The sequence below is a fragment of the Cebus imitator genome, unplaced genomic scaffold (genome assembly GCF_001604975.1).
Source record: "Cebus imitator isolate Cc_AM_T3 unplaced genomic scaffold, Cebus_imitator-1.0 Scaffold279, whole genome shotgun sequence".
In the NCBI taxonomy this organism is placed as follows: Eukaryota; Metazoa; Chordata; class Mammalia; order Primates; family Cebidae; genus Cebus; species Cebus imitator.
The window spans coordinates 3,839,723-3,851,815 of record NW_016107594.1 but is presented as its reverse complement, the minus strand read 5'-3'; the positions used below and the strand labels follow the sequence as shown (position 1 = coordinate 3,851,815).

Genomic DNA, 12,093 nt, shown 5'->3' with positions numbered 1-12,093 from the left:
GGTGCAGCACTGTTTCTGGGGGATGGCACTGTTTCTGGGTGTAGCACTGTTTCTGGGGGATGGCACTGTTTCTGGGTGCAGCACTGTTTCTGGGTACGACACTGTTTCTGGGGGATGGCACGGTTTCTGGGTGTAGCACTGTTTCTGGGAGATGGCACTGTTTCTGGGTGCAGCACTGTTTCTGGGTACGGCACTGTTTCTGGGTGCAGCACTGTTTCTGGGTGCAGCACTGTTTCTGGGGGATGGCACTGTTTCTGGGTGCAGCAAATTTAGTAAAGCTAAGTTTCAGGTATTACAAATGACTTTACAATTTATAATATAAATTGGGTAATTAAAAAAATTATAATGCATATTTATTGTATAATAAAAACTAAAATATAGACAAGTCATAACAAAGAAAATACTTAACCTCTGGGAGATTAGTCCTATTAAAATGTTAGTGAATATTCTTCCAGTATTTTAGAAGTAGCCTTTTTTTTTTCCCACTTAAAACAGACTTTTAGATGCCATTAATGTAAATGATAGTATCTGCATTGATAAGTTTCAAATATTAGCAATATATTTTTTCCCTGACAAACCTAGGCAGCACTAGTTTTTATACGTATTGGTTATTTAAAATGAGAAATTAAGGTTTTTTTGTTGATAGCTTTATTAAGATATAATTCATATCTTAGTACCATTCACCTATTTAAATTGTAAAACTCAGTGCTTTTTAGTGTATTCACAAATGTGTGGCCCATCACACAGTGCTAGAACATCCTCGTCACCCACAAAGGCTACTCCCCACCCTAGAAAGAGGGCGACTAAGTTTTACACTAAATTTAGATACTTTATTGGTACTTTTTTGCTCATTAAGAAAAGATCACTTAAAACTAAATTTGAGGTAGAATAGCCAAAATCCAGAACACAGGCAGCAAATGCTGAGGAGGGTGTGGAGTGGCCTCGTGGGAAGGCAGCTTTGTGGCTTCTTCCAAGCTGAGCACACTCTTACCGTGTGATCCGCAGCCATGCCCCACGGTCTTTATCCAAACTGATGTCCACACGATACTTGAGTGCACAGGTGCTGACAGCAGACTTATTCATAATTGCCCAAACTCAGAAGCAGCCATGATGTCCTTCAGGAGATGAGGGATAAACAGTGGCACATTCACAATGGAATATTCATCATTAAGGAGAAATGAGCTGTCAAGCCATGAAAAGACATGGAGGAGCCTTAAGTGCATCTTACTAAGTGAGAGAAGACTCCTGAAAAGGCTGCACCAGGTGTGATTCCAGCTACTTGACATTCTAGAAAACACAGAACTATGGAGACAGTAACAAGATTAGTGGTTGCAGGAGTTTGGGGAGAGAGGGATTATGGGTGGAGCACAGAGGATTTTTAGGGCCACGAAATTCCTTGATAATGGTGCATCCATGTCATTACACGCTTGTCCAAATCCATAGAGTGCACAGCACCAAGAGTGAGCCCTCACGCCAGCCACGGGCTTGAGTTAACAGTCCGTCAGTGTCGGCTCATCAGTTGCAACAAGTGTTTTTTCCTCTCTGGCGGAGGCTGGGGGAATATTGTTGGGGGAGGCTCTCTGTGGTGTCAGGGAGTATATGAGAACTCCCTGTACCTTCTGCTCAGTTTTCTTGTGAACCTAAAAATGCTCTAAAAAGTTGTATCGATTAAAAGGAAGCAAACTAGGGTGGACATGTTGGCTCATGCCTGTAATCCTAGCACTTTGGGAGGCCGAGGCAGGAGGATCACTGGTCTCATGAGTTTGAGACCAGCCTGGGCAACATGTGCCACCTTATCTCTACTAAAAATAATAAAACTTATCAGGGCGTGGGGACTCTTACCTGTAGTCCCAGCTGCTTGGGAGGCTCAGGTGGGAGGATTGCTTGAGCCCAGGAGGTCAAGGCTGCAGTGAGCTGTGATTACATCACTGCACTCCTACATAGGCAACAGAACATGACTGTGTCTCAAAAAAAGAAAAAATAGTAACAACCAAACTGAAATGAACCTCTGCTTCAGACCATAGGACAACAGGAACAAGTAGAGGGGACCCAGTGGGGGTGGGGACAGCTCACAGGTTCAGACAGGTGTTTGCCACCTTCAGAGCTCGAGATTCAGGCCTGCAAGGTCCACTAGTCTAAGGTGTCTACAAATTGGAATTAATAAGAATTAAACACAGGAGCAAGTCAGACCCTTGGTCACACTGGCCACACCATGTGCAACCGCCAGCTGTCCTGTGGGTCCCCCAGAATCTCTCTATTGTCCTGGAAAGAACCAGGGAGCAGCCCCATTTCCAGCAGCAGCATTTTAAAGATGGGATTTTCAGGCAACTTCCTTACTCTTTTTTGCATATAGGCATAAACTGAAATGGGCATGGTCACATTATGTCATAATAATTAGAAGCATAGTGTTTCTTAAGACTTTGTGTTTCATAACTTGTTTTACAAATGTGTGCCTTAATTGATGAGCTTACTGACAAGTGTAAACAGTCAGGTTGGTAAGAAGTCAGTGCCACCACAGCAGCCCCAATGGCCCCGCTTGTGACGGAAACGGTCTGAGTCCTGAGGCTCCAATGGCTGCTGCTGTCGGTCAGCACTGGGGGCGGTCTGTTGAGCTGCTGGCGACCCACAGGGCCGGTCCCTGAGTACAGGAGAGCCTGCAGTTTTCCTGGAAAGTCCAGCTATGGCCAGAGGTTGGTCTGTCCTGGGCAGACCAGAGGAGAGGGGCAGGGGAAGAGTGGTTCCCAAAACCCAAATGCCAGGTTAGATTTGGGCTGGGCACTGGTGGGTCAGTACGGGCTTGGCACTGGCGGGTTGGTAGGAGCTTTCCGTAGAAGGCCACCTGTGTCTCCTTCTCCGTGTCGTGGCCTTCATGAGTGGCTGTCAGAACCCGCCGTCCTGCGTGTGCAGGAGGGCCACGGAGCCTCTTCCTGCTGCAGCCCTGCCCCAGCAGCCCTGCCCTGCTTCCCTGTCTCACTGCCTACCCAGGGCACTGGGCCCTTCCTGCCCATCTCCTGGGCTCCACAGGGACCAGCGGGCGGAGAACACTGGGCCGAAGTGTGTCCACCGAATGATGCCTACACTGCAGATTCCTCACCAGTCATCATTTTCTTTTTTGAAACATCCGTGTCGTCTCAAACTACAACATGTTGTATCTCCCGAGATGCTTTCAGGAGCGCTTGAACATTTTCTCTAGTTTGCAAATTGTAGTTTTTCTCATCAGTGTTTTCATTCAGCTGAATGGCTCAGCTCTGAACTCGGGCTTTTGAGGAGCGGGAAATTCCTTCTGTGGCTGCCAGCACAACTGTCATGGGAACTGACCTGGCCCCAGCTCACCCGGCTCCTGCCATGGCCCTGAGGATGGCACAGGGCCCTTTGTGGTGGAAGGGGCTTGGCAGAGCTCATGAAGGTGGCCTCCTGGGCTGCAGGGTGGAGGACCCCAGGCTGGCAGCTTTGGGCACAGACATTGATTCTCTGAGAGTTCTGGAGGCTAGAATGTAGGTCATAGCCTTCCTCGCCTCTTCTGGCACCCACTGGCTGTGGGCACTCCTAGGAGTTCCTGCACCTGCGCTGCCAGGTGGCTCCTCCTCCCAGTGCTGGCGTCTGCTCTCACAAAGACACGACCTGATGGGTTAGCCCAGCCTGCCTAGCACAGCCTCCTTAACCAATTGCACCTGCAGTCACCTGTTTGCAGATGAACTGACCCTTGGGATGGGGGGTGAGGACTTGAGCACAGGGATTTAGGGGCCACAATTGAACCTGTCAGGGCTGGTGTCAGAGCTAAACTTAGGACCTGAAATGCTGGGATTTTAAAAGACATTCTGTGTCACTCTTCACGAAAGGACCTGAGGAGCTCGGGTAGGGTCTGTGAGGCCCAGGATCCCCCAGGGCCCGAGTTAGTGGCTGGGATGAAGTGCTCAGCACACACCACCTTGAATGCCCGACTCCGTGCTCAACTCAGATGGTGGCGCAGCCTCACCATCCAATGGAGGCCCCATTGGACATGGGTATCAGGGAGGAGCAGCCCAGGCCGGGGTGGCCTTGCCCTCTGTCCTGGGCGCCTTGGGCACCTCTGTGGACACCCACGTAGCCTGAGGTGCAGCCTCAGGTGGTTACATTGAGTGCAGCTTCCCTCTTTGAGTTCTTGTGGAAGGCTATTTTTTTCTTACTGGAATCTGTAATGCACATCCATGTAACTTTGAAAGTCTTTCCATCCAGCGCTTGCAGAGGACGGAGGGCAGCTCTGCCACAGCGTTGGCCAGTCTCTCGGTGACAGCAGAGATCTCTTGAATTCCAAGCCCGAAGGCGTTTCCAAGGCTCTCCAAGTCCAAACTAACAAGTTTAAACTTTGGGAGAAATTTCTTGATTGCTGTTATTTCCCTTGTGCAGTATAATTCTACTTAAAGTTTTACTAAGGGAAAAAGTGAGTTCTTTTGGCAAAAAAAAAAAAAAAAAAAATTTAAAGTTTGCTCATCTGCCCGTAATTCACTCGTTCATTTGCTCACATGACGAGTGTGTCACACGTTGCTGCCTACCAGGTTTTGTGGTGAGCAGAGGTGTCGGTGCCAAGAAGGTATGCTGTTCTTCTCAGGATGGTACCTGGCACATGGGAGCAAACACACACTGTCCCTGGGAATCTCACAGGTCCCCCCAGGGCTGTGTCACAGCCCAGGAGGCGGCGTATGGGGAGGGAATGGAGGGGCCTCAGTGTCTGCTGAGGGCCATTTCCTGAACACATGGGTTCCTGTTCACTGCCTTCCTTCCTGAAGACTTTAAAGAGAATTCCTTCTTCCTGTTTGGAATACAGTGTGAGTTCAGGTCCCAACAGCTTGTGTTTCCCCCTTGCAGATATTTAAGACCCTGTTTCGTACCGGACATTGTGAAGCTTTTTTAAAACAGTTTTTATAGAGTCATTTTTTAGGTGTATTTTATCTAATTGTTAGAGTTCAGCAGTAGTAAAATATAATCTCCAAAAAAGAGTTGACAAAATAAAACTCTAATGTGATGTGTCACCGTCTGGATGAATCTGAACATGCACCCGGCAGTGACCTCTTATGTTGCTAGGTCAAAACATACACATTTTTGGGGTTGGGGGACACGGTATTGCTCTGTCCCCGAGGCTGCAGTGCAGTGGCGCAGTCTCAGCTCATTGCGACTTCCGCCTCCTGGCTTCAAGTGATCCTCCCACCTCAGCCTTCAGAGTAGCTGGGACCACAGGTCCACACCTTCACACCAGGATAATTTTTGTACGTTTTTTTTATTTTAAGAGATGGGGTTTCACTATATTGTCCAGGCTGGTCTCAAATTCCTGGGCTCCAGCAATTAGCCCACCTTGGCCTCTCTAAAGTGCTGGGACTACAGGTGTGAACCGCTGTGCCCAGCAATACATAAGCATTTTTACCCATCATTTTAGTCAGGGTATTTAGTTGGCATTGTTTCCCCGTTATGTTTATTGGAAAACATGATTTTTTTCTCCCCAAACATAAATTCTAGGGAGATACTAGTTGCATTTGGAAAATATTCCAGAAAACAATTTTATTTTTTGTTAAACTTTTTACTTTAAAAGGTGTTCACCATTTTATTTCAATAAACTGACTTCTTAATGATATGGCAAACAAACCCTTCTGAAATAGATATTGTTTGTGGTCACTTGGGAGACAGTGAGAACTGGTTAGAAAGTACATAGTTAATCAAGGTTCAAACTCTGGAAATTAGTGGTTCTCCCCGCTGTTCGATTGTTTTACTTGGTTAGGCTTAAACTCAAAACTGAATTTAGAGAAGTCATTGACCTTCTAGGAAGTGGATGCGGCTTTGGTATCTGGGCAGAGCAGAGTTCACCATCCAGAAGGACGTCAACATACACTCTTATCAGATGTATGTTTTAAGAATGACACATTTCCGAATCGTTTTTCTTGATTCAATTTCAATATTTGTTATTCTCTTAGTTTTAAAACTGGTGAGTGTTGGTGGAAGCAGTTTCAGAAAGCTCGTGGGGCCCCCAGGTGTCAATGGTCTTTGCAGGGAAAGCTGGATCAAATTCACACTGTTGTGGGCCTGGGCCCCTCTGCTTATTCGTAGTGACCTAAACATCTGCTTCCTTCAAAAGGCACTCTTCGAATGTATGACTAGTTTACGAGTTCAGAGGAAAGTGAAATGCCTCACATTGAGAGGTTGATTGTAGACCTTTCGAGTTCCCAGGGAGGCCCGGGTGGAGTGTGCCTGAAGACTGGCTGGAGTGGAAGTGGGTCGGGTCTGTGGGTTCCTCCTGAGCAGGGCTTCCCCTTGGCTCTCCCTCGGTTCCCTTCAGAGCTGCCCGTAGCTGAGCTGGGCCGTCCTGGCCAGGCACCTCTCCCTGGGCCACAGGAGAATGTCTGTGTCTGAGGGTCTTAGATCGGGCTGACCCAGGCCCTGTCCTGAGGTGCCACGTGGTTCTGTGGACTGCAGGGTGTGGTGGGAGGCAATAGGTGGCGTCCTCAGGAACGTGTGCTGGGAAGAAATTCCGGCCCTCGGGAAAGGCTGGCAGGGGCTGGGCTCCTCTCGTTCCTGGGTGTGTGTGGGGTGTGGTCCAAGCACATGGGTCTCCTCTGGAAAAAGAAGTGCCTGTCTGCTCTGATGGCAGGCGCAGTCCTAGCGAGCTGTCTCCACAGATAATGCACACCGCAGTCACCCTGAAGGCTGCACCACCAGCCGTCAGCCCAGCTCCAAGGAGACCTGTAACTCACCTCCTGCAAAATGTTTCTTATAATACTTACTTGGAACAGTTATTAACTATGTTCTTTAGTAATTATGGAAGTGTGTATTTTAAGCTATATATTGCTGTTCATATTTGACACTGATTTTCTAGCCATTAGAGATATTTAATTAAAATTTATAAATAAAAGAGGCAACATGAAGATGAAAGGAGAAGAATTCTAGGGAGAGACATTGGGTGTCAGAAGTTATTTCTAAAATTAAAGTGTATGATACCGAATTCTCTTCCCAGCCATCAGCCCAGCTGGTGGTGGTCATCTGCTGGGTACATGTATTTAAAATGAGAAAAGCTCTTTTTCCCCCTTCCTTTTTCTTTTTTTTTTTTCTTTTTTTTTTTTCGGCTCTGTTACCCAGGCTGTAGTGCAGTGGCACAATCTCGGCTCACTGCAACCTCCGCCTCCCGGGTTCACATGATTCTCCTGCCTCCTACTCCCGAGTAGCTGAGATTACAGGCGCTCACCTCCACACCCAGCTAATTTTTGTATTTTTAGTAGAGACGGGGTTTCACCATGTTGGCCAGGCTGGTGTCAAACTCCTGACCTTGTGATCTGCCCTCCTCGGCCTCCGAAAGTGCTGGGATTACAGGCATGAGCCACCGAGTCTGGCCTCTTGTTTTCTTTTCTAACTGTGAGTTGTAGATCCTATTAAAAGAAAATTAAAAAACAGTGACTTAGGATTCTAATGATACATATTTTGCCCCTTAAAAAGGCTAACTAGAAGCGCAGTACAGCATAGTGGAACTTAGTCAATGTCTCTGGCTAACGTGTGTGTGTGTGTGTGTGTGTGTGTGTGTGTGTGTGTGTGTGTGTATCTCCTTGTTCTGGTTTTGGTTTTTCTCTTTAGAAAGTGAAGCGAAATATGATACTAACAATAATGAAGAGGAAGAGGGAGAACAGTTCGATTTTGACAGTGGAGATGAAATCCCAGAAGCAGACAGACAGGCGCCCTCTACCCCTGAGACAGGAGGTGCTGGAGCCAGTGAAGCACCTGTACCCGCTGCTGAGGCCCCAGGTGAGTCTCCAGGAGGGTCCCCAGGAGGGTCCCCAGGTGAGTCCCCTAGTGAGTCTCCTGGAGGGTCCCAGGTGAGTCCCCAGGTGAGTCCCCAGGAAGGTCCCCAGCTGAGTCCCAGGTGAGTCCCCAGTAGGGTCCCCAGGCAAGGCCCTAGGTGAGTCCCCAGGAGGGTTTCTGGGAGGGTCCCCAAGTGAGTTCCCTGGTGGGTTCCCAGGTGGATCCGCAGATCACCAGTGTCAGGGTCACCTGTGCCCAGCCACTGGGCTCATTCGGGCTCACTGATTTTTCTCCCCATTCTTACTGCTCAATTGGAACATTGTGGGGAAAGGACGGTTTCTAGGAGCCAGAGAGTTAGGATTTCTTCATGATGTACCTGAAATGACTTAATTAAGATTGGCTAAGTTTCTTTTCTTTGTACTATTTTCCATAATTTTCAACCTCTTCACCCTTCTATTTTGTAGAGAAAGGTATTGCTATTCCCAGTAAAAATGACCTCATCAGTGTATCACTAGATTAAATGAAGTATTCAGAACATTTGGGATGAAGTAGCTATAGAGGTTTATCTTTCTAAGTCTTGAGGTGGGTTGGGTGCTTTCATTCGCTGACCAAAGGGACTGCTCAGGGCAGGCTGTGGTGGGAGAGCTTGCATGGTGTTCTTCATGCATGGCACCCACCTCGCGGCCTGCACGGCGTTTCTTTGTGTGTAGTACCCACCTCGCGGCCTGCACGGCGTTTCTTTGTGTGCAACCCCCACTTCCCGACCTACACAGCGTTTCTTTGTGTGTAGCACCCACCTTGAAGCCTGCATGGCATTTCTTTGTGTGCAGCCCCCACCTCCCGACCTACACGGTGTTTCTTTGTGTGTAGCACCCACCTTGAAGCCTGCATGGCGTTTCTTTGTGTGTAGCACCCACCTCGAGGCCTGCACTGCATTTTTTTATGTGCAGCACCCACCTCTCGGCCTGCATGGTGTTTGTGTGCAGACCCGCCTTTTGGTGGGAGAGCAGCCCCTCCTCCAGTAGCTTCTCCCTGACTTAGCTCATGGGATGAGTCTTCTGCAGTGGCCAGGCTGCATCTGTCTTACCTGTGCCCAGAGTTGATGCTGGGTTGCCCTTGTGCAAGCACTCCGTCCAAGACCCACCTGATGATGTGGGAATGTCCAGGGGTCCTGGCATGGAATGGAGGCTGGGAGTTCACTACCTGCTTCTGCCTGCGCTCCCAGAGGGCATACCTGCCACGCCCTTGGTGATGTGTCTGCTGACAAGTCCTTTCCGAATCCCCAGGAGGTGAGGATGGAGCTGGAGCAGAAACCACCCCAGAGGCAGAGCCTGCTAAGCTGGTGCTCCCGCTGAAAGTCAACCCATATTCTGTCATCGACATCACACCGTTTCAGGAGGACCAGCCACCTGCCCCCATGCCTGGCAATGAGGAGGAGAGTGTGGGTCTCCATGTGCCCTGCGGGTACTCGGTGCCTGTGCCCTGTGGCTATGCAGTGCCCTCCAACCTGCCCCTCCTGCTCCCCACCTACTCCAGCCCGGTCATCATCCGCACCACGTCCCTGGATGAAGAAGGTACCGTTGCCCTCCTCTCCATGCCCCCTAAGTGGCCTGAGGTTCTGTAGAGTCTGGGCCTGACCTTTCCTCCGGCCTCCCCAGATCAGTAGGTGTTTGTTTACAGAGTTGGAAAATGAGCCCCCAGTTCATCTTCTTCAGTGACAGGAACACCACTGAGGAAAGGCCAGGGTGTAGCGTTTGGAAAATTTTGAAACAACATCTGGTGCCGAATGTATTGCCCCCTCATGTCTGGGATGCCTTGAACTTCACCCCGATTTCTGAGTCCCCCAGTAGGTGCTCAGGAGAGCTTGTGCAGTTTTGGGCCTTGATCACTTAGTGTGCTAGATGACAGTTATCGTTATATGTGTCTCCTGTCATCGCTGGTCCGCAAACTCCAGCTTGCTGCAGTCAGAGCTGGTGTCTCGCTGTCTTCTTGCCAGAGGATGGAGGGGCAGTGGGGCTGGGAGGGGGGGTGGGGGATGGAGGGGCGTGGGGGTGTGTTGGGGGGCAGGGGTGTGGGAGGGGCGGCGGGGCTGGGTGGAGGGGTGGTGGGGGCTGGCGAGAGGTGGTGGGGGAGATGGAGGGACTGGGGTACAGCGGGGGGTGGGTGGGAGGGGACTGCAGGGGATGGAAGGGCAGTGGGGGTGGGAGAATTGCCTCAGGGGCTCCCTGTCTCCCACCGATGCTTTTCCTCACCCGGGAGATGCCCAGGGACCTTGGGGGGAGATTCCCAGGGACTTAAGCGGGAGTCCTCAGTAGAAGGTCAGAGACACCTGGAGAAGCACAAAGGGTGCAGCGTGGGCCGCTGAGGACGGGTTCCCTGCAGCCAGGCCATGCTCTGAGCCAGGACTGTGGGTGCTCTCGTGGGCACCTCGCTCACCTCCCATCTCCGTGTCCTCAGTGCTGACAGCTCCGTTTCGAGTCTGCTTTCTCCACCGCTTAGTGAGGAACCACCGCCGTGTGCTTTGGAAGGGCTTGGTTGTTGGAGCCGGTTCCCTGCTGTCCTTAACGTGGCCCTGGCATGTGCGGTCGGGTGCCGGCTCTGTCTGCAGAGCCCCGGGTTTCCACTGGAAGGAGAGGTGCAGGCCGCGGCTGCTCCGACTGCAGCCCAAGGGCTGGGACTCCTGCCCCCTGCACCGGCCCAGACACCAGGGCGAGGGTGAGCACGGACTGTGCCTCTGTCTGCCGAAGTTAGCCTTGTCATGTCCAGAAGTGGCCAGTTGAGGCATCTCGGCCGAGGTTTTCCTTTTTTGCCTGGATCTGTTTCTATGCTATCTTTCCCGGGAACGTGCTGCAGGTTTCCTGGGGTTGGTGAGATGTTCCTCTGATGGAAGCACACAGCTTCTGCGTCTGAGAACCTGGTTTACTCCTGTGAAGGTTTCAGTGAAAGTACCCTTCTCTTTCCAGTTGAGGAAAAAAGTCCTTAAAGAAAAGTCTTGATTTTGGATTTTGGGAACCACAGAGATTTCAGGCTAGATGCCCTCCTGTGTGTTTTCCTGTTGAAGTCATCCGGAGTCCTGAGAACTCACCAGGTCTGCGTGGTCCACGCCACTGTTCCCACTCCATGACCGCAGAGAGTGAGGACCCCCTGGAAAGGAGGGAGTGCAGAGTATGGGCTTCTTGGCTGAAGAAAAATACATTTATTTTAAAGTGATTTTCTTATTTTAAAACATTAATTGATTATTTTAAATAATTGCACATCATTTAAAGTAATTCTTTAAAATAACTTAGTATGGATTTAAGACAATTTTCTTATTTTTGTTCTGTCAACTTAGAGTCAGTAATAATGCCTTCTTCTAATAAAGTCTATTTTAAGTCCCGGTGTAGAGGAGCAGATGGTTCTATGGTTGCGTTTTGATCATTGAAAAAGAGACGTGAATGCAGACCACCTTCCTGAGGGGTGAAAAAGCGTGGATTTAGTGTCAGGCCAGGTCCCAAGCCTGGCACCCACTTCCTACCTGGTGGCACTGCTGGCCTTTCAGTTCCTTGCTCTGCAGTCTCCCTGGCACTGGTGGCTGCCTGGCTCTGCAGGGCTTCCCCGGACACGCAGTCCAGCCAGGTTTCCCAGGCCCATGGTGGGAGTTTGCAGAGGACTGCCTGGAGCTCACAGCTGGCCAAGCTGGGATGGCCAGATCCAGTTGTTTTTCCTACTGACTGAAACCAGCTCTGAAAAACGTCTGCAGGCAGGTCCTGCTCTTGTTTCCTTATGGGCCTCCTGTGGCCAGAAGCCTCTGGGTGCGCTGCTGCTTGAGCAGCCCATGCGGCTCCCTGGTGAGTGTGTCTACCTCCTTCCCACTGTGACGGACACTCGGTTTGCAGGCTTCTTAATTTCCTGGAGGGAGGAGGAAAGAAGAGCGTCCTAGGGTGGGGCTGTGAGAAGACTTGTGTGTGTGCTCTGGGGATGGGAGTCTGTGCTCTGCGGACCCCTCCTGTGCTCTGGAGCCCCCGTGGCAGGGACAATTCTGACTGTGCAGCAAGATTGCTGCCGGGCAGCCCATCCTGCCTTCGCCCCTCCGCGGAACAGTAGTAAAAGCATTTCGGCTCTGTGGGTGTTTCTTTGAGGCAGTGTAGTAGCGTGGAAAGAGCAGGTTTTGGAGCGGGCGGATTGGATTTCAGATCTTGGCTCTGCCTCTGCCTTGACACCTGGCCTTCAGGAAGATGGCCTGGAACACTGAACCAGCAAGGCCTGTGGGATTCACAGCGCTGCCCCCCACAGAGCCCACCCGGGCCCTCAGGAAGATGGCCTGGAACACTGAATCAGCGAGGCCTGTGGGATTCACAG

The 12,093-nt window shown here is 50.4% G+C and overlaps 1 protein-coding gene across 9 annotated transcripts in view; it reads left to right on the top strand.

Annotated features, from left to right (window-relative positions):
- ARHGEF10 (Rho guanine nucleotide exchange factor 10) overlaps window positions 1-12,093 on the top strand; it is a 120,496-nt gene that overhangs the window by 21,067 nt on the left and 87,336 nt on the right. For all 9 annotated transcript variants that reach the window (XM_017501129.2, XM_017501132.2, XM_037728724.1 and 6 more), the window contains exons 3-4: window positions 7,591-7,758; window positions 9,042-9,329. In XM_017501129.2, the coding sequence (XP_017356618.1) occupies window positions 7,591-7,758; window positions 9,042-9,329 (456 nt within the window). The remainder of the gene's footprint in view (window positions 1-7,590; window positions 7,759-9,041; window positions 9,330-12,093) is intronic.